At 33.5% G+C, this 21,893-nt stretch overlaps 1 protein-coding gene across 1 annotated transcript; it reads left to right on the top strand.

Annotated features, from left to right (window-relative positions):
- Nucleotides 1-2,802: 2,802 nt before the first annotated feature.
- Nucleotides 2,803-21,844, top strand: LOC139489873 (protein Wnt-8b-like). Its single transcript, XM_071276719.1, has 8 exons — nucleotides 2,803-2,972; nucleotides 3,310-3,586; nucleotides 5,453-5,519; nucleotides 7,661-7,740; nucleotides 16,303-16,449; nucleotides 18,367-18,489; nucleotides 18,821-18,975; nucleotides 19,216-21,844. Exons 1-8 carry the CDS (start codon nucleotides 2,805-2,807, stop codon nucleotides 19,618-19,620), a joined length of 1,422 nt encoding a protein of 473 aa, XP_071132820.1. The 5' UTR covers nucleotides 2,803-2,804; the 3' UTR covers nucleotides 19,621-21,844.
- Nucleotides 21,845-21,893: the final 49 nt, after the last annotated feature.

Genomic DNA, 21,893 nt, shown 5'->3' with positions numbered 1-21,893 from the left:
GGATTTTACCGGAAGTGAGACATTTTTTTCAAATGCCTTCTTATCTGATATAAAAGAGTAATAATTGAGGAAGGTCTATGCCAAATTTCATGCTTGTAGCAGGATGTGCACAATTCGTCTGAAATATGCCTGTAGCCGCCGGACTAAAAAGCAAGCGTATCATAAATTGAAACGGAGCAAGTAAATTACCGAGGGAAACCTAAATGATGTAATGTTTTGCTGTTTATTGGTCTTTTATTATTAAAATTTTCAGTTGTTAAACTGTTGTTTAAAATTTAAACATTTTGTACACAAAACACGAAAAGATTTTTTCCTTGAAACGTGTGGTAATAAATACATGTTTAATGTTGCAAAATATAATAAAAAACTGTATAGACACTTTTATTATTTAACTGTTACTGTCCTGTCAACAATTTCGGACCGAATGTTGATCTTTAAATTTCGTTTAGTTTCATCTTGTTGGCTTACTTTGTCATTAATGTAAAACAAATAAAAGATTTTATTATAGATGGACTCTCTTTCTCAAAATATTGAATTATTGAGTATATATTCAAATATCTGTTTTTTCTTTAATCATATTCATATTCTGAAGGTTCAGGTACCATCTGAAACATTCAATGGTGTTCTAGTGATATCTGCATACCGTGTGCTTACGAGGATTGTTGTTCCCAAAAAAATGTGTCATGATTTTGAGCTAAACCTAAACCTTGAATGATTGATTGACGGGTTGTTTGATTTTGTTGTTGACAACTTTTCGTTGGAGGAGGGAGGCGGAGTACCGTTTCCTGAATGTAATGTTCTCATATATTTAAGTTATATACCTATATGTGTGATAATAATGTTTTCTAGATATATTGATCCAGGTATAAAACACAACTTCATTGGAACACTAACATGTACACCAACATTTTAAGCCGGACCTGCTCAAATAAGAAAAGAGAAAAACAATGCTACCAGGCTTATGATTTATACTCTAGACGCGTGTTTATTGTTTTCAATACGTTTTTATTACAACTAAAAGAGAGGCGTCCTTTGTCCAAGCACTCACGGCAGCTGGACTAATGTATGCCGTAACGAAGTATTGTAGGTCAGAGGATCAGACATTATGTACATGTGATCATACAAAACGGGATCGAAGTAAGATAGTTGTAAAGAAAAAAGATAAAAGATATCAAAGGGACATTCGCACTCAAAAATAAACTAACAACGTCATTGCTACTAAAAAAGAAACAGTACACAAAACACAACGGAAAAAACTAAAGACTGGGCAATACAAACTCTTCCAAAAACTTGAGGTGATATTAGGTGATCCGGTAGGATAAGCACGTCCTGCTCCGCATCTGGCACCTGTCGTGTTATTCATGTTAATACAAATCCGGTAATAATTCGAAATCAGTAGGTCACATTTGGGGGTATGGTACTGGACGGTAGTTACGACAATTGGAGCTTATCCGATATCCTATGTGACACATGTGGCACGGACATTCCAGAACGGTCAACCAACTCGAGTCTTGATGGCGATCGTAAGATTTACGCTGTAAAAATTTACGTAAAATTTGAAGTGTTTCCAAATCTTAACTTAAAAAAGTACCCACTTTGATGTTGTTATACGCCCGTCAAAATTTTGACGGGACGTATTACGGTATACAAATGTCCGGTGTCCGTCCGTCCTGCTGTCTGTCCGTCCGTCTGTCCGTCCGTCCGTCCGTCCGTCATTCTGTCTGTCCGGCGTAAACATATCGCACCGTAACTTGAGAACGTCTTATCAAAATTTCATGAAACTTAATATAGTTGTTTCTAATGATGGTCAAATGATCTGTATACTTTTTGGTGAAAATAAGATTTAAACTTTTTGAGTTACGGCACTTTGTAACTAAAACAGGGGTGTGTTTTTTTTCACATGTCGCACCGTATCTCAAAAACGTTTCTTGATTATTGCTTAATACTTTACACACTTCTTAGTTATATTAATTTTAATATCTGTATACTTTTTGGTGATGATTCAAAATTTCATTTTTGAGTTTTTGAGTATTTTATAAAAAAGGGGGAGGGTTTTTTACATGTCGCGCCGTATCTCAAAAACGATTTATGATTATTGCTTAAAACTTTACACACTTATTTGTTATATTAATCTAAAGATCTGTATACTTTTTGGTGATGATTCAAAATTTCATTTTTGAGTTATTGAGTATTTTGTAAAAAAAGGGGGAGGGTTTTTTTACATGTCGTGCTGTATCTCAAAAACGATTTATGATTATTACTTAAAACTTTACACACTTCTTTGTTATATTAATCTAAAGATCTGTATACTTTTTGGTGATGACTCAAAATTTTATTTTTGAGTTATTGAGTATTTTGTAAAAAAGGGGAGGGTTATTTTTTTACATGTCGCGCCGTATCTCAAAAACAATTTATGATTATTGCTTGAAACTGTACACACTTCTTTGTTATACTAATTTAAAGATCTGTATACTTTTTGGTTTGATTCAAAATTTTATTTTAGTGATATTTGTAAAAAAAAAACAGGGTGGGGGTGGGGAGGGGGGGGGTTCACATGTCCCGCCGTGTCTCAAAAACAATAAATGGTTATTGCTTAAAACTTCCTCAGAAACTATTTATGATTATTGCATAAAACTTCCACACAAGACGTCGGGCGTATCATGCGCTCATGGCGCAGCTGTTTATTACGTATGGGTTCCATCACAGCGCAACCAAAGAATTAATTTATATTTTATCACAATAAAGCTTTTTTACAAAGAGCAACAGAAGTACATATTCTATTTTATCACAATGAAGCTTTGACTATGAGAAAGTATATTTCTATAGGAGAACAATCAGGGATGGTTTGGGGAAGATGCAGTGATAACCTAAAATTCGGGATGAAGTTTACAGAGCGGTTACTAAACAAGCTGGACCCTGGAAACGATGCAAATACAGCTATGCGACGGCATAATTATAAAGTCGGGCTACGGGTGAGTGAAACTATATCTATCGTAAACTGAATCGACGACTGAAAGCGTTAATAGTTATTTTGATGTAATTCTTTGTGTTTCCGTAGTTGAAAAAAACGTCAACACAAACAAAAAAAATCTCGACATAGATTTTTAAATTTTGTAAATAAGTAGTAAACGAAACTAAATTTAACATAATGACATTAAACCAAGATAATGATAAAGGGGCTCAAGCTCTATAATAAAAAAAATATCTCGTTAAATTAATTGATATTAGTATATTCATGTATCATTAAATTTGCTGGCTATATTTTTTAGACAATTTAACTACATCTTGTTTATCCTTTATATTCATAAGGCAGTGTTATGGAGTGCAAAAGTGGATTGTGTATGCCCTGGTATTAATAATAGCTGTGCAACCATGAGAGTATGCTGGAAACAAGTTTCTACCTTCCGTGAAATTGGAACTTTCTTGAAAGAACTTTATGGACATGCACAATATGTTAAATATTGGAACAAACAGCTTTGGTTTGAATACTATGGAGGAACGCGTGAATTGGTTTTAAGGAAAGAATTAGCATACTTACAGATTTTAACTGATAGCATTTACGTACCACCAATCTACAAAATCAAAGGTGAGCAATGCGGATAATGTATTATTAGTAACTTCCAAAAAACATTTTCAGATCACATTCCATTTTCTTTTTACCTGTTTTCTTCTTACTAAATTTCCACTACCTTAATTAGATTTTAATGGCAAGTTTAATTCATTCTTTACGTTTAAAAGGTAAATTCATTTAAGAATTGAATGCTTCTTTTTGTAACTTTATTGGGGTGTAAAAGCGTTGACCGAAGTACATTTTGTATGAAGCGCGGAAGCGCTTCATTCTAAAAATGTACGCACGGTCAACGCTTTTACAACCCTATAAAGTTACAAAAAGAAGCATTCAATACTTATAGTTACATTTTTTAGCTATGATCATGAAAACACGAATTTTATATATTTTTTTTTAATTCACCTGTGCACTTTATTGTGGGACCACGTGTTATCCTGAATGAAAAGTTTTATTGAGCAATGCAATTGCTTAAGGAATAACATGTGATATGCAGTTAGCCAATCAGAATAAAGTATTATAATGCAACATACCTTTAATGTAATTATTAGTTGTTGGTTTACATTATGCGGCGGGTACCACATGTTGAGCAGGATCTTCTTACCATTCCGGAGCACCTGAGATCACCCTCAGTTTTTGGTTGGGTTCGTGTTGCTCAGTCTTAAGTTTTCTATGTTGTTTCCTGTGTACTATTATTTGTCTGTTTGTCTTTTATATTTTTAGCCAAGGCCTTATCAGTTTACTTTTTTTAGAGGTTTAAGATGATATTAGAAATATCGATGACAAACTGTCATGCAAGGTTTTATTCAAAGTTTGAATGAAGCAAGTACAATTGTTTCCATGAAATTGAAGATATGAGACCACTTTATATAACTTTATATATGTGACTTACCGAATTAGACTATTTACCGGATTTGTCATCACATAAGCAACACGACGGGTGCCACATGTGGAGCAGGATCTGCCTACCCTTCCGGAGCACCTGAGATCAACCCTAGTTTTTTGTGGGGTTCGTGTTGCTTATTATTTAGTTTTCTATGTTGTGTCATGTGTACTGTTGTTTGTCGGTTTGTCTTTATATTTTTAGCCAAGGTCTTATCACTTTACTTTCGCCCCTCTTTTAGAGGTTTAAGATGATATTGGAAATATCATTGACAAATTGTCAGGCAAGAGTTTATTCAAAGTTTGAATGAAGCAAGTACAGTTGTTTTCATGAATTTGAATACATGGTAAAGACCACTTTATATAAATAAGTAGTTTTGTAAGATGTTTTAAACAATTTCAATTAATAAAGGCTGAAAGCATAAAGGATGCTTCACGGGTGCCACGTGTGAAGAAGGATCTGCTTACCCTTCTGGAGCAACTGGGAACACCCCCAGTTTTTTTTTCTATGCTGTGTTTTGTGTACTTTTGTTTGTCTGATTGTCTTTTTTTTTGTCAGTCTATTTTCGACCTATGAATATGAATGTCCCTTTGATATCTTTTGCCTCTCTTTTACTATTAAGGGATTATTTTAATTTAAAATAGATTGCTGGGTATATAATCTGATTCTATATATATATATATAATCTATTTCGATTTTGTCATTTGATGAGTGACTTTCCGTTTTGAGTTTTTCTCAGAGTTCGGTGATTTTGTTATTGTACTTTTTTCAAAACTTTCCAAAATGCGAGTAAAGCTTCATCAATATTTAAATGCAGTTCAAACTACTTTCGTTTGCGTGAAAAATAATTTTTAAAATCTGAATCTGCCCCTTTACCCTAAAATTTATTTTAAAAAAAAAAGAGACCATCTTCCTAACCATTACATATACAGGACATATTTGAGTTAAAAATTTCATCTTGGATTGTACTTGTTCTTCTATTTTATTAGTTTTTTTTATTGCAGCAAAGTTAAAGACATACCAGAATCTTGTAAAGATGTTGAGGATTGTTAAGTTGACAGATCAGCAATGGTAATTTACCCTATATAACTGATACATATGATGATCGAATTCATATTATTGGGTTTTAAGAAAGGCGGAAGATACATAATGAGTTTTTAAGCTCATACTAGCAAAAAGAAGACAAACTGACAACACCTTTTCAAAAATCGAAAAACGACGAAACGACAAAAAAGGTCTACGAAACACAACATAGAAAACTAAAGATTCAACGAAACGAACCCAAACAGAATCTCATTATGCTGAGTTTTTATCGTTTTTCATTTTTATTCATACTGACTATAAATGTGTATAAACCCTTTGAAACGGTTAAATATCATTTCCCTGATTACGGTTAGATGCGTTAAATGAAGGAATTGCAATAAGGATTCGGAACTGTTACGTTGAATCATCCAGTTGAAATTGTCAAGGACTTTAACAGAATAACCATAAGCAAGTTTCACTTCACAATACCACTAGTCTCTTTTCTCGATTGTTACATTTACAAACTCTTGGAGGGAGCAACACGAGGTGACACTTTTGGACCAGAAACTGCTTACTTTTCAAGAGCCTCTTAGTATCCCTTAGTTTTGCTTTAACGGGGTTCTGTTGTTTTTGCTCAAGTATTGAATGTTGTATTCTATGCTTTTTTATATTAATGTCTGTGCGATCTCTACTGGTATAAGTCTTTTCTGGAAAATCATATTTTCAAACTTGCATGTAAGATCAAGTTGTAGTGTTGGATAATTTACATGATCAAAGGCTAATGAATAATTTGGTGATGTCTTGGTTTCAGACAAGAATCATTCACACTTCTGCTTCAACATTTTTGTGAGCTTTCTTATCAGATATTTTACATCAATGTGTTTTACAGGTGTAACATGGCGTACATAAATGGGGATCACGAACTGCTGACCTTTCAGGAGCACCAAAGTTTACCTCTATTTTCGGTGAAGTTGAGTTGCTCATGTTTTAAGCTTTCCGTTTATTATTTCCAATGATGTTGCTTATCTTTTCGCTGTTTTTACTCTGGTCATGGTGTAGTCAGTTTTTCGTTTATTTATGGTTTTTGATTGGTATCTTTTGATTTTGCCATTTGATTAGGGACTTTCAGTTTTGTATTTTCCTCGCAGTAATTTTGTTATTTTATTTTTATCCATAATATTTCAGATTCATAACATCAAAGTAAAATATACCACTATATAAATGCTTCTTTATTTCTTTTTGTTTTTGGATTTCGATGAAAGAGGCTTCATCAAAGCTTAGTTCATATCCATTTTTCCTATTCACATCAAAATATTAAACTATGACTTGATGTAACACAAATTGGTATGCGAAACACTTGTATCAAAAACGTCTCAGACAAAGTTAAATCCAAACTAAGTTGGTATCACCAACAGAGCATTAAGGAAATACAAATATTAACCATTCTTGGATTACCTGGTATTATTTTTTTTTACTTTTTATCGAAGAAGATATAACCGAAAGTTTTGTATTCAATGAAATGTGCCTTGTATCTTTGGTGAGATGATACATATGCACATGACATTGTGATACATTTTTGCTTGTCTATTTCCTTGTTTTTTTCTACTTCCTATGGTTTATAATGTTTTGATTTTTATATGAAACACTGTTGCTTTCTCTATGAAATATTATCATTTTTCCCGTTTGAAATAAACAAAAAGTAAAATCACAAAAATACTGAACTCCAAGGAAAATTCAAAAAGGAAAGTCGCCAAACGAATGGCAAAATCAAAAGTTCAAACACATCAACCGAATGGGTAACAACTGTCATGTTCCTGAATTGGTATAGACATTTTCTTATGTAGAAAATGATGGATTCAACCTGGTTTTATAGCTAGCTAAACCTCTCACTTGTATGACAGATGCATCAAATTCAATTATATTGTCAACGATGCGTGAACAAAACAAAAAGACACAATAGGTAAAAATGTCAAAAATAGAGGTACAGCAGTCAACTTTGTTTTATCATCTTAATCACTATAAAAACAACAAATGTGACAAAGAACCACAAAAAGGCATACTAGTACATCAAATTTAACATCTTGATTTTGCTTATATTATACGATGTTATTTATCTATGTAAATACATTATCCGAAAATTGTTTCATCACTTTGCCAATGTATCCCGACAAACAGCTTTATATTTCCAGGTTATACGACCCGTTTACAGGTCAATCTATGGCATCTAATAATACCCACAATGCATACTTTCTCACACGACTACAGGCAAGTATTAATTAAAGTAAAGTCATCAGATAAAAACCCATTTAAGTGTAATAAAATTTGACTTTAATCAGATGAAAACTGAATTATTGTTTTTTAAATATTTGTTATACTCTTTTCTACTGGATTCAAACAAAAAGAAACGGAATGAGCATCATATTTTGCATGGCACAAAGAACTTTAGTGTGTATGCACAGGCAATATATTTTATTCCACAGTTCGGACAATTGAAAGGATTCAATTTGTCAATATCTTCTGAATGTTAGCTGATATCAAAGTTAATTTTACGTTTCATATAAGGATTATTTACGGTTTGTTTCAAACAGATGCAGTCATGCAGAGCTCTTTTTTTTCTTTTTTTTTAATTTTGAGTCTGTAACTCCAAAACATTTGATTATGAATTGATTTGGTCATAAAGTTTTGGTTTATAATTAAACCAGGACCAAATCATTCAAGCCATTTAAGGGATACTTTACATTTTAATGGATAGGTGTGAATGTTTACTAAATCAATTTAGATGTGTGTCAGTCGTTTAAAGTTCATGTTAATTTTACTATTCTGACGTTTTGGGAAAACATTTATCATTAGTTATTCTTAGGGTTTTTGGAAACTTTATTGATAGCATCCTCAGAATATTTCTAGGCTGTGTTATTTCTTTTAAACAATGTGATTTTTCTAATTGATTTCATCTTATACTCACTGTGAAATATTGAAATAAACTTGAGAAGGATACAGGATTTCTGCATTTACATCTTAGTTAAAAGATCCAAGAAGAACTCATAAACAGATTTGTGAAATGTCTGGAATTTTTAATGGAGTATTTGTATGTCTTTGTCGAATACAGTTTAAAGGTTTCTGAATAGATGTAAGTTGTGATTATTTAGATTGTCCATACAAAACCATGGACTTTGCACTTTCATATTATGATTATTACATATTCCATCTGTAACTCCTCCTACAATTAGTAAATGGATTTAATTTGAATTTTTCGTGACAGACCTTCCATTTTACTTTTTGATTCAACACCTCACTAAGCTAGAGATCATATAGTACATAAAGACAACGGTTAGCATCTCCATCGACAAACTACAGAAATCCTGGTTATTTCAGACAACGGTCACCTTCACCAGGATATGGAGCAAATCAAAGTGCAACCCAACAATGGACTCTTTACACAGAAAAGGGTCGGGTCGCATGTCAACGCATGATTCCAAAGTCTATTGGCAATGAAACATCACCTCATCACAAAATCGAACAGAGGCCCACGGCCTCGTCCGATATTGTCATCAGACGAACCATTTTAAAGAGCTTAGTAGTACGAGGTACTATACATGACCAGAATGTGAGCATGATTGTGGACACTGCTGCAATGATAACTGAGAAATTAATAGAGTAAACATACAATTGGATGTGTGCAAAGAGCCATTAACAGACGATGTTGTACTTAGGCTAGATATTTTGGACACACTTAGCGCAGTGATAAACCTGAGTACTCCCACACTTGCCATCAATAATAAAGTGATAGATGCGGCATTTATTAAAAGAGGAAACGAGGTTTCAACTCAGCAAGTTTGCATTAAACAAACCATCATAGTCCCGCCAAACTTAGAAACAACTGTTACTATTAAACTGATAAAAATGCTGACCAGGAGTGCATTTAAGGACCATACTTGCTGAATAGGTGCAAATTGGTTTCGCACGTAATTGGAAAGGGAAATAGTTGCCCCGTAACCATTTTGAATGATGGCAATCGTCTAATCCGCCTGAAGAAAGGTACACCTATTGATTACATAGAATAATTGGACGATGTAGTGGGTACGGCAGATGAAAACGCGATAAGTGACATAAGACGTGGCATTGAAAAGACCCGAGACAAGGTGCCCTCTGCACTGACTCAAAGTTCAGATGAGTTACCTACTATTCCTTCACATTTAACCGACCTATATAAACGTTCAATCGACTGGTTTCAACCTATTTCATTCCAATCATTAAAACTGAAAGCTTTTAAAGAACAATTACAATAACATGTAACATATTGATCAACATTTTGAATTTCACTATTTGTTTTTGTATATATATGCAGCCATATTTGCAAATGTATTTGCTATAGAAATAACCAAATTATTTTTTTTATATTTTAAAATTAATTAAAAAACAAATTCAAGAACATGAAGTCCATTTTCAAAGAATCATTACTTTAAATTCCGAAATTATATAGGATACCTTAGGGACAATCTTGATATTTATACCGTTTTTCTGCCATCTTGAAAATGGCAGCCATATTGGATTTTTCAGAGTGGGTCTATAGCTGAAATCAAAGGGCATATAGCCAAGAACTACTATGCAAAGTTTCATGCTTTCCTCATCAAGTGAGCAATTCTGCTTTATATCTGCACCAATCGGCCGGACTATATGAGCACAAGAGTTACTAATCCTTTCAAGAATTGTTGTGGATGCTTTATCCTCTTTGCATGACAAATATGTCGTGGTTCCAGCAGATAATGCCTCCAATAATATTGTTTTCATATGTAATGATTTTTGTAATGTCTCACAATAGAGCTTGGAATAAATAGAACTACTGGTAATTCTACAAATTCCTTAACATCATTTACCAAGGACGAAATTTTACAAAATCACAAGTCTGTCCTTCTTTCTTTTTGTATCAACATCAAAGAAAGCGAAGACAATTTACCATCATTAAACTGGATACCAAAACTACACAAAATGTTCGACTAAACATCTTTCTAAAGTACTGACTACTATTCTTTCTACAGTTAAAGATGGGCTTCAATAATATTGATGAGATATATTCTACCAGATGTGGATTCTCAAAAATTCGAAAAATCTACTGCTTAATCTTCGATCACAATCTTTGCAATTTTGCAGCAACATAAAGACTTGATTTTTCTACGCTTTACACTACTATCCCCCATGCTCATTTGAAAGATGGGCTTCTCACCATCTCATTAAACAGAGCTTTTTCTATAAAAATTGGAATCGTAGATCCAAATTTCTTGCTTTGGGTTACAATAATTCATATTTTGTGAAGAACCACACTGAATCAACAAGAAAATATAGTGAAGATGATATCAAAATGCTGGACTTTTTGATCGACAATATATTTGTTGAGTTTGGAGGTATTCCAATGGGTACTAATTGTGCACCCCTACTGGCCGATTTGTTTTTGTACTCGTATGAAGCAGAATTCATTCAGAACCTTCTAAAAAACAGAAAGAAAAAGCACTTTGCGGAATTCTTTAATTTTACTTTCCGATATATTGATGATGTCCAATCATTGAATAACCCAGACAATACTTACATATATCCCAGTGAATATGAAATTAAGGATACTACTGACACTAGAAGGACTGCTTCATACCTTGATATTTTCCTCAATATTGACACAGATGGACGACTTCACACGAAAATCTATGATAAACGGGACGATTTCAACTTCCCAATTATCAATTTCCCATTTCTCAGCAGTTACATACCCTCTGCCCCTTCGTATGGTGTTTACATATCTCAATTGATACGTTATTCTTGTGCATGTTCACACTATACGGACTACATATACTAAAATGTGCTTCTAACGCAGAAACTGCTCTAACAAAGTTATGAGAAGGACAGATTGAAAGTGACACTCCGTAAATTTTACAGACACCATTACGAATTAGTTGATCCATACGATGTGTCTTTGTCCAAACTAACTAAGGACATTTTTACCACGTGTTAGATTGTGGTTTGTCATTACGTCGTCTGATCTTTTAATTACCGAACGTGACTTATTCCCGATTGTGACTGTTTTGCTGAGTGTGAATTTGCATTGCTATAATAAGTTAAAGGTATCAGGGTTATAATTTAGTACGCAAGACGCGCGTTTCGTCTACATCAGACTCATTAGTCACGCTCAAATCAAAATACTTTTAAAGCCAAACAAGTACAAAGTTGGAGAGCATTGAGGAACCAAAATTCCAAAAGGTTGTGCCAAATACGGCTAAGGTTATCTATGAGTTGGGTAAGAAAGTCCTTAGTTTTTCGAAAATTTCAAAGTTTTGTAAACAGGAAATTAATAAAAATGACCACATAATTGATATTCATGTCAACACCGAAGTGTTGACTACTGTGCTGGTAATACCCTCGGGGACGAAACGTCCACCAGCAGTGGCATTGACCCAGTGGTGTAAGTAGTTATCAAAGGTATCAGGATTATAATTTAGTACGCCAGACGCTCGTTTCGTCTATATAAGACTCATCCGTGACGCTCATATCAAAATATTTATAAAGCCAAGCAAGTAAAAAGTTCAAGAGCATTGAGGATCCAAAATTCCAAAACGTTGTGCCAAATACGGCTTAGGTAATCTATGCCTGGGGTAAGAAAATCCATAGTTTTTCGAAAATTTCAAAGTTTTGTAAACAGGAAATTAATAAAAATGACCACATAATTGATATTCATGTCAACACCGAAGTTTTGACTACTGTGCTGGTGATACCCTCGGTGACTAAACGTCCACCAGCAGTGACATCGACCCAGTGGTGTAAATAGTTATCAAAGGTACCAGGACTATAATCTAGTACGCCAGACCCGCGTTTTGTGTGCATAAGACTCATCAGTGACGCTTATTTCAAAATATTTAGAAAGCCAAACAAGTACAAAGTTGAAGAGCATTGAGGATTCAAAATTCCAAAAAGTTGTGCCAAATACGGCTAAGGTAATCTATGCCTGGGGTAAGAAAATCCTTAGTTTTTCGAAAATTTCAAAGTTTTGTAAACAGGAAATTTATAAAAATGACCACATAATTGATATTCATGTCAACAACGAAGTGTTGACTACTGGGCTGGTGATACCCTCGGGGACGAATTGTCCAACAGCAGTGGCATCGACCCAGTGGTAAAAATAGTTATCAAAGGTACCAGAATTATAATTTAGGACGCCAGACGCAAGTCATATCTACATAAGACGTGTAACGGTACTTTTCTATCCCAAATTCATGTATTTAGTTTTGATGTTATATCTGTTATTCTCATCGGATTTTGTCAAATGTCTTAACGTTTGCAGTTGTAAATCTTTTTTTTTCTGTTGTATTCGTGTGTTATGGCAAAGATAATTAATCATCCGGTTCATTTATTAGATTTTGGTTTGGATCAACGAAATTTATACGATATATTTGGTTTACAGTTTGATTCAGAAGAAACACCGACATAGCTAGATAATACAATTAATTATCTAATTACTTCCACAATTTGATATTAACTAGTATTGTAATTTTCATTGTTATTAATAAATCTAATCTTGAATTCTATCCTAATTCTATCTTATTATTGGGAAATCTTTTTAGAATTTCAAATGTGACGTCACTTCGTACTTTTTGCGTTGGTGGCTTTGACTAACTCGGCTGTGTATTTTTATGCCCCACCTACGATAGTAAAGGGGCATTATGTTTTCTGGTCTGTGGCTCCGTTCGTCCGTCCGTCCGTCTGTGGTTCCGTTCGTCCGTCCAGGTTAAAGTTTTTGGTCAAGATAGTTTTTGATGAAGCTGAAGTCCAATCAACTTGAAACTTAGTACACTTGTTGCTTATGAGATGATCTTTCTAATTTTTAAGCCAAATTAGACTTTTGACCCCAATTTCACGGTCCACAGAACATAGAAAATGAAAGTGGGAGTTTCAGGTTAAAGTTTTTGGTCAAGGTACTTTTTAATGAAGCTGAAGTCCAATCAACTTGAAACTTAGTACAGTTGTTGCTTATGATATGATCTTTCTAATTTTAATGCCAAATTAGATAATTACCCAATTTCACGGTCCATGGAACATGGAAAAGGATAGTGCGAGTGGGGCATCCGTGTACTTTGGACACATTCTTGTTATATGTTGGTTTAGGTTGTTTTATGTAATGTAATATGTTTTTATTCTGTAGTTAGTCACCACTTCGGCTTTATCATGTATATCTAATCTATCATATAGTCATTTTATCAAATTCCCTGTTTGCAAAAGTATGAATTATTCTAAAAAATAAGGATGTTCTTATCCCAGGCAGAAAACCCTAGCCGTATTGTGCAAACATTTTTGGAACTTTTGGTTTTCAGTGCTTTTCAACTTCGTACTTGTTTTGGCTTTCGAACTTTTTTCATCTGAGCGTCACTGGTTAGTCTTGTGTGGACGAAACGCACGTCTGGCGTATTAAATTTTAAACCTGGTACCTTTTGTTAGCTATTATTCGTGTGTTTCTCTGTCCTATATGTTCTCCCATTTATTTGTATTGTAGTCCTGTCACGTAATGTTGTCATTTTAATGTTATATTAACATTGCCATCAAAACGGGAGGTTTGGCATGCCACAAAATCATGTTTAATCCACCATTTTTTTCTTAAAATGTCCTGTACCAAGTCAGGAAAAGACTATTGTTATATCATAGTTCGTGTCTGTGTGTGTTACATTTTTTAATGCTGTGTGTCTGTTGTGTCGTGGTTCTGGTCTTATATTTGATGCGTTTCCCTCAGTTTTAGTTTGTAACCCGGATTTGTTTTTATACGACCGCAAAAATTGAAATTTTTTTACTCGTATATTGGTATCACGTTGGCGTCGTCGTCCGAAGACATTTGGTTTTCGCACTCTAACTTTAGTAAAATTTAATAGAAATCTATAAAATTTAAACACAAGGTTTATGACCATAAACGAAAGGTTGGGATTGATTTTGGGTGTTTTGGTCCCAATAGTTTAGGATTTAGGGGCCAAAAAGGGCCCAAATAAGCATTTTTCTTGGTTTTCGCACAATTACTTTAGTAAAAATTAATAGAAATCTATGAAATTTAAACACAAGGTTTATGACCATAAACGGAAGGTTGGGATTGATTTTGGGTGTTTTGGGTGTTTTGGTCCAAACAGTTTAGGAATTAGGGGCCAAAAAGGACCCAAATAAGCATTTTTCGTGGTTTTCGCACAATTACTTTAGAATAAGTAAACAGAAATCAAGAAATTTTAACATAGGTCTATGACCACAAAAGGAAGGTTGGGATTGATTTTGGGAGTTTAAGTCCTAACAGTTTAGGAAACAGGGGCCAAAAACAGGTCCCAAATAAGCATTTTTCTTGGTTTTTGCACAATAGAAATCTATGAAAATTTAACACAAGTTTTATGACCACAAAAGGAAGGTTTGGATTGACTTTGGAGATTTGGTCACAACGAATTAGGGTTCAAAAGGGTCCAAAATTAAACTTTGTTTGATTTCATCAAAAATTGAACTATTGGGGTTCTTTGATATACCGAATGTAACCGTGTATTTAGATTCTTAATTTTTGGTCCCGTATTCAATTTAGTCTACAATAAGGTCCAAAGGGTCCAACATTAAACCTTGTTTGATTTTAACAAAAATTGAATTCTTGGGGTTCTTTGATTTGCTGAATCTAAACATGTACTTAGATTTTTGATTATGGGCCCAGTTTTCAAGTTGGTCCAAATCGGGGTCCAAACTTAAACTTTGTTTGATTTCACTAAAATTTGAATGTATTGGGTTCTTTGATATGCTGAATCTAACCATGTATTTACATTTTTGATATTTGGGCCCCGTTATCAAACTGGTCCACATTAAAGTCCAAAGGGTGCAAAATTAAACTTAGTTTGACTTAAGCAAAAATTTAATTCTAGGGGTCCTTTGATATGCTGAATCTAAATATGTACTTTTTTATTATGAGCCCAGTTTTTAAGTTGGTCAAAATCGGGGTCCAAATTAAACTTTGTTTGATTTCAACAAAAATTAAATTCTTGGGGTTCTTAGATATGCTGAATTTAACCATGTATTTAGCTTTTGGATATTGGACCATAATAGGTAAATGTCCAACTTAAAATTTTTAAGTTCTTAGACCACATTCATTCTGTGTCAAAAAACATATTCTGTGTCAACTATTCAATCACTGTATCAAGCTTGAATGTTGTGTCCATACTTGCCCCAACTGTTCATGGTTCGACCTCTGCGGTTGTATTAAAAGAGGGACGAAAGATACCAAAGGGACAGTCAAACTCATAAATCTAAAACAAACTGACAACGCCATGGCTAAAAATGAAAAAGACAAACAGAAAAACAATAGTACACATGACACAACATAGAAACAACACGAACCCCACCAAAAACTAGGGGTGTTCTCAGGTGCTCCGGAAGGGTAAGCTGCGCCCTGTAGAGGGTCTGATTTATCTCAATTTATTTTTTTGTTTCCCGTACCAAAACATGGCCTTTGCAAAGGGCGAGTATCATTTTGTGACATTTGCTCATAATTCCTCTGGTTTGATATGAAAACTGTCTGTATGCAGATACTTTTTAAAAATAGTGGTTTCACTTTAAAACAAGATTTTTATTTTTCAAGAGTACCTTTGAATATGAATTCAAATGGTTTTTTTTTCAAATTAAGCTGGGTTTTTTTTCATTCCAAATGTATATTCAATCTTTACCAATTATATTGCAGTTTAATAAGAAATCCATAAGAACTTCTTCACATTCATAAGAAAAGTAAAATAGTTCTTATTAATCATTATCAATTTATGATATATTTTAAAGTAACACGTGAATCCAAATTCAGGCATTATTTTACAGGTTCTTTCAAAGAAACACATTTTTCGGGGTTTACGAAGTGGAATTGCAACAGCACAAGAAGAATGTCAGTATCAATTTCAATGGGAAAGATGGAATTGCCCCGAAAACAAAGCATCAATTAGTCAAGAATTCGGTAAGTTTTGTTTTGCTAGACTTGCTACTTCAGCCATTTGTTTTCTTTTATACTTCTGTAAAACCCATACTGTTATAAGTAAGTGCTTTCCTTTATGCTTACAATTTAAGCAGAATATATTTTGATGTTCTGAAGATTAGACAAAAATATGCTACAGAAAAGTGAGATTTGCGACATACATGACAGAGAAATTTCTATAGTGTTTTTCGAGATATCAAAAAGATCTTTTCAAATTGAATATTCCTTATCAAAAGTTTGACGTTTTAGATTTACGTGTGAATAAGAGTCCACAATTTTAAAAAGGAGAAAAGCAACAAAGACAAATTGATTAACAAAGTTATAAATGTTATCTAACAATAGTCATATCGAAAAGGAAAAAAACAATGCTTTATAATGCTTCTCGCTCATATATTGCTGGTGCAATTCGAAAACGAAATATCGTTAAGAGCAAGATTACATTGGCTTGCAATAAAATGAAACTCTTTTTTTTTCATTGCTACGCATCACGATATTCACGCCATTAGTGAAATTAATACGTAACAGAAGAAATCGATTCTCATTGGTTGCCTTAGGATTTAGGAAAGATTCTTGTGGCTAGAATGATATATAAAATTGGGAACATGTCGCGGACAGAAGAAAATATTAAATTTAGAAAAAAATCAACATAGGTATTTAAGATCCGCTGTGATACCTGATCAATGAATAATTTTGCCTTTACTGATTTACCTTGCTATACAATGCAATGTTGTGTCAAACTCATATTGATTAACAAAAGATTAATAAGTAAATATATTTTATGATGGTATGATACTAAACCCCTAACGGGAGGGATTGTGCGTATTGCTGTGTTTGTTTATTCTACATTAGCTAGAGGTATAGGTGGAGGGTTGAGATCTCACAAAACATGTTTAACCCCGCCGCATTTTTGCGCCTGTCCTAAAGTGAAGAGCCTCTGACCTTTGTTAATCTTGTATGTTTGTTTTTTTAATTTTTGTTCATTTATATGTTTTTGAGTTTAGTGTGGTGTCCATTTTCACTGAACTAGTACACATTTTTGTTCAGGGACCAGCCGGGTGCGGGATTTTCTCGCTGTGTTGAAGATCCATTCGTTTTTCGACACATTCCCAATTTTCATTCTCAATTTGATTCTGATTGCTTATCTGACTATATATGCATTTTCACCTACACTAAAAAATACATATTTTCAAATACAAAGCGATTCTTGATTCATCAATACTATCAACAGGGTAAAGTTTGTAGTAAATTGATCCAAACATACTATACCGCTCAAGCCGTCTCAAACGTGCATGGAGGTTAGAGTTTTTTGCTCCGTATTGAGGCTTCACTGTGACTTTGAAATGAAGGACAGTAATAAAAGCGTTTTTCCTTTGCTTTTTATTTTTTTTTTTTATTATTTTTTATCGTTGTGCATGAACTGATTTTGTGTAATGGATGGATACCCATATCTTTTGTTGTTCTATTAAATCTTGTGCATGACATGTTGAATATTACTTTTTATTGATCTGGCCATCAAAATGCCATAACTGTGGACTGACAAATCGTAAATTTTCAAAATCAAAAGGTATAACTCAAATGAAACCACCAAAGAATTTTAAAAGCAAAAGAATGCTTTCTTTTTTCATTCCTAGTGTTCCGTCAAATTATGTTAAAACAAATTTGAGTTTTTGTAGGAAGTGTTCATGGACACTCTACGGTATACCATGATATGTCCCATCTTAGACGGTCTTATGATACCAGACTTGTGAGTATATGTACTAATGAGATGAATAACACCTTCCCCATACTTAAGCAACTACATGAACCACATCTTACTTAAATATAAAGCGAAACACTTCAAAGCTTTTTTGAAAGCCAATCTTGTTTTTAAATTATCATCTTCTAGTATTTCAATTTTAGCCACCAGAGAGGCTGCTTTTGTCCAATCGATCACTGCAACTGGAATAATTCACGCTATTTCAAAACTGTGCAGCTCTGGACAAGAAATGTTCTGCACATGTGAGAAAATACAACATAAACTAGGTAAGCACTACAATCGATATCATCATACACAATGTTTTGCACGTCATAAAAAGTTTTTTACATCATCTATGTATTTCAATATTGAGTTATCTCTCGTTCAATGTATAATTTTTTAGCTACAATTAGAATAATAATAATTTATAATATCAAAACAAACAGATAACTTACATGTAGATGGAATAACAGAACTCGTCTAGTTTTGATATGATCCTGTCAGAATGTTTTGGTATGACCTTCCATTCTAATATAACAAGAAATATATAAATAGTTATTTCGATGATCGGCTACATGTTTTATACAAATCAATGGAATGTTATTTGTAATTCTGTAGAGCCAATGTACAACACTGAAACCTTTTATTGGGACGGCTGCAGTAACAAGATCAAATTTGGAGGCAAATTTACTTTCGAGTTCCTAAAGGAATTCGCTTCTGGAGAGGAGGAAAATGGAGCTATGCAACTACATAATTTTGAAGTTGGGCATAAGGTGGGTGAAATGTTGCTTAACATGAGTTTAGTCGTTATTACAAATTGAATTGTACTTTAAAGTTTTAAACAAGCTTCGTTTTAAATAACAGTGATGTATAAACAAATCATATATGCGTGCACGTTCGGCTTAATTTCGAGTTAACCAATGTTGATGTAACATCTGTTCTTATCGTTGATCATCTTTTCAATGATATAACTGAACACGAAGATATTGATTTTCTTTTTTTGTCTTTTGCAGGCAGTTGAAAAGACAGCCAAAATAAAGTGTACCTGTCAAGGCAAAGGTTGTACCTTCAAGATATGTTGGAAACAAGTTTCCACATTTCGCCATATCGGAACTTTTCTTAAAAACCGCTACAAAAAGGCAAAATATGTACAGTTTATTGATGGTCAGTTACACCAAAGAAAATATAAAACCACTGAAAAAGTAACGATTAAAAAGAAGCATTTGACGTACTTGCGAAAATCTCCGAACTACTGCACGAAAAATCAGGTACTCATCATTAATGGGACTGAAGGTAGACAGTGTTCTCGCGATAAAAACACAACAAACTTATCAGAACAAAAGAGTTGCAAAACATTGTGTGTGTCATGTGGATACAAAGTAATTAGAAAACAAAATAAGTATGTTTGTTTGAAGTAGGTCTCAATCAATTATTATATTCTTTTTCTTGTTTATTTAGATTTGTTACATTTTCAAGATGTAAACGACACCACTAATAACTAGGTATATGTAGATATATAATCAGTGTGTCGCTTTTATTTATCCATTTTGATGCTCAGACATTAATTGTTTCAATAAACATTAAATAAGGCCAACACAATGAGAAAGACACAGAAGCGTAAAAAGTCATCAAAACACCAGGCATTTAATTAAGTACGTGGTGGGAACATATAACATCAATCGTCATGTGTATTGTGTATTATCGCTATTTTGTACATTTTTCCTTTGATGTTTTTTTGTGATAATTGTTCATATCAAGCTGATAATTATCGCTAAAAACTAAGGAGGCACGTCGCGTTGCTAATGAAATTGACGCGAAATTGACAACGTCGTCATAGGTAAAATAGCGATAAACATATTATCATTGGTCAACTCAACTCGATTGCGTTTCTCGCTTTTGCCGTCCCGGCTCAAGCGAGAAAAGCAATCTCGTTGAGATGATCAACGATAATCTATAATTATTCGAGATATTACTAGCGTATATAAATTCATATCCAAACAATCTCAATCACATTATTGGAGAATGTGGGAGTAGGTCGGGCCAAACCTGTTAATCAACTATAGGACGAGGATAACATATATGTCGAGGAAGTTGCAATATGCAGTATGATGAATTCAGGACACTTGCTAAAGAGGCATATTTACTCTTTAAAATAGTACTGAGTATCTCTTAATGCGCTCATAATTGAACTACCTGTGCAATTTTGGAAATGATATAAAGTATATGTATGGAAACCTATTTCAGTATAAATTACATCTTTATGGTCTGAAATACTTCGGAAATATTTTGAAATGGATATATTATATATAAGCTGCTTCTTACACTTTGATTTATTTTGAAACATATTAAAAATGCACAAATACTTTGCGCCTAGTATGGTCGTCGTGTAGAGCCGGCAGTGATGGTGGTCGTTTTTTGTGGTTATGTGGAGCTGAGAAAAATATTTTTGACATTATGAAATATTCATTCTGTTTTTCGGAGTTTGATTCATGAAAGCTCTCTTTAAACAATCATAAAATCAGATGTTTTTCATGATTTAAGTATTTTCATTTAAATCTGTCACGCATATATGCTACATACAACACGTCTTTTTGTCCTCAGTAACGCTTTGTGGTAGACATAGAAATACGTCCGGTCCTATAAGCACCCTTGTGTGTACATTTCTTCCCCAATCTTTATAAAATTCATATCAAAATTGAATATCAGCAATATCTTAGGTACGTTTGAAAATCAGGGCTAATCATTATTTTTACAGGATTAATGTCTTTGAAATTGTAATTTATATTGAATATTGCATTAAATTTAAAGCAAAGGGTAATTTCAGTAAGGTCTTGAGAGAGAGTGCCGACAAACTAATTATACAGGAGGTATGCCCTTGGGAAAAAAATATCTGGAAAATAACACAGGTAGTGCTCTTATAAAAAGTAAATCACAAAAATACTGAACACAGAGGAAAATCCAATCGGAAAGTCCATAATCACATGGCAAAATCAAATGACAAAACACATCAAAAACGAATGGACAAGAACTGTCATATTCCTGACTTGGTACAGGCATTTTTAAATGTAGAAAAGGGTGGATTAAACCTGGATTTATAGCGCTTACCCTCTCAGTTTGATGACAGTCTCGGCAAATTCTGTTATATTTACAATGATGCGTGAACTAAACAGACATAATAAATAAAATAGCCAAAATATGGGTACAGCAGTCATCATCGTGTAACAATTTTAAAAGGAACAATTTAACAGAACACATTCAGTCCTGACAAATCTTTATTAAAAAAGTATTGCCCTTTGTCAGATAAAATATACGCGGGGAGTTTGGAACGCTGTTCTTTTACGTTTTAGATAATGCAGACAGTGCGGCAGCGTAATATAGGTAGTATACCATGACGATGTGGTGGCATAATCTTGAAACTTGTTCATTATGATGTCAGCTGTTTAAATTATATGCCATAACGGTTTTTACTCAAATTATATGGTTCATTTAACATAGAGATGGGATAGTGGCATATTATTTCATTTACAGTTTTAAGTTTTATGTTAAGGTAGTTTATTGTGCTGTGAGCTTTTAATATTATACGACAAAAATATCGATTTTGACCGCGTTTTTACAGTTAAATGAAAATAAATATGGACACCATTTTGCTTATTTTTTACAAATCCTAGGAGGCGGAGTCAGAACTTTTGAG

The sequence above is a fragment of the Mytilus edulis genome, chromosome 9 (genome assembly GCF_963676685.1).
Source record: "Mytilus edulis chromosome 9, xbMytEdul2.2, whole genome shotgun sequence".
Taxonomy (NCBI): Eukaryota; Metazoa; Mollusca; class Bivalvia; order Mytilida; family Mytilidae; genus Mytilus; species Mytilus edulis.
The sequence above is the reverse complement of the archived record's forward strand: the minus strand, read 5'-3'. Positions and strand labels throughout refer to the sequence as shown.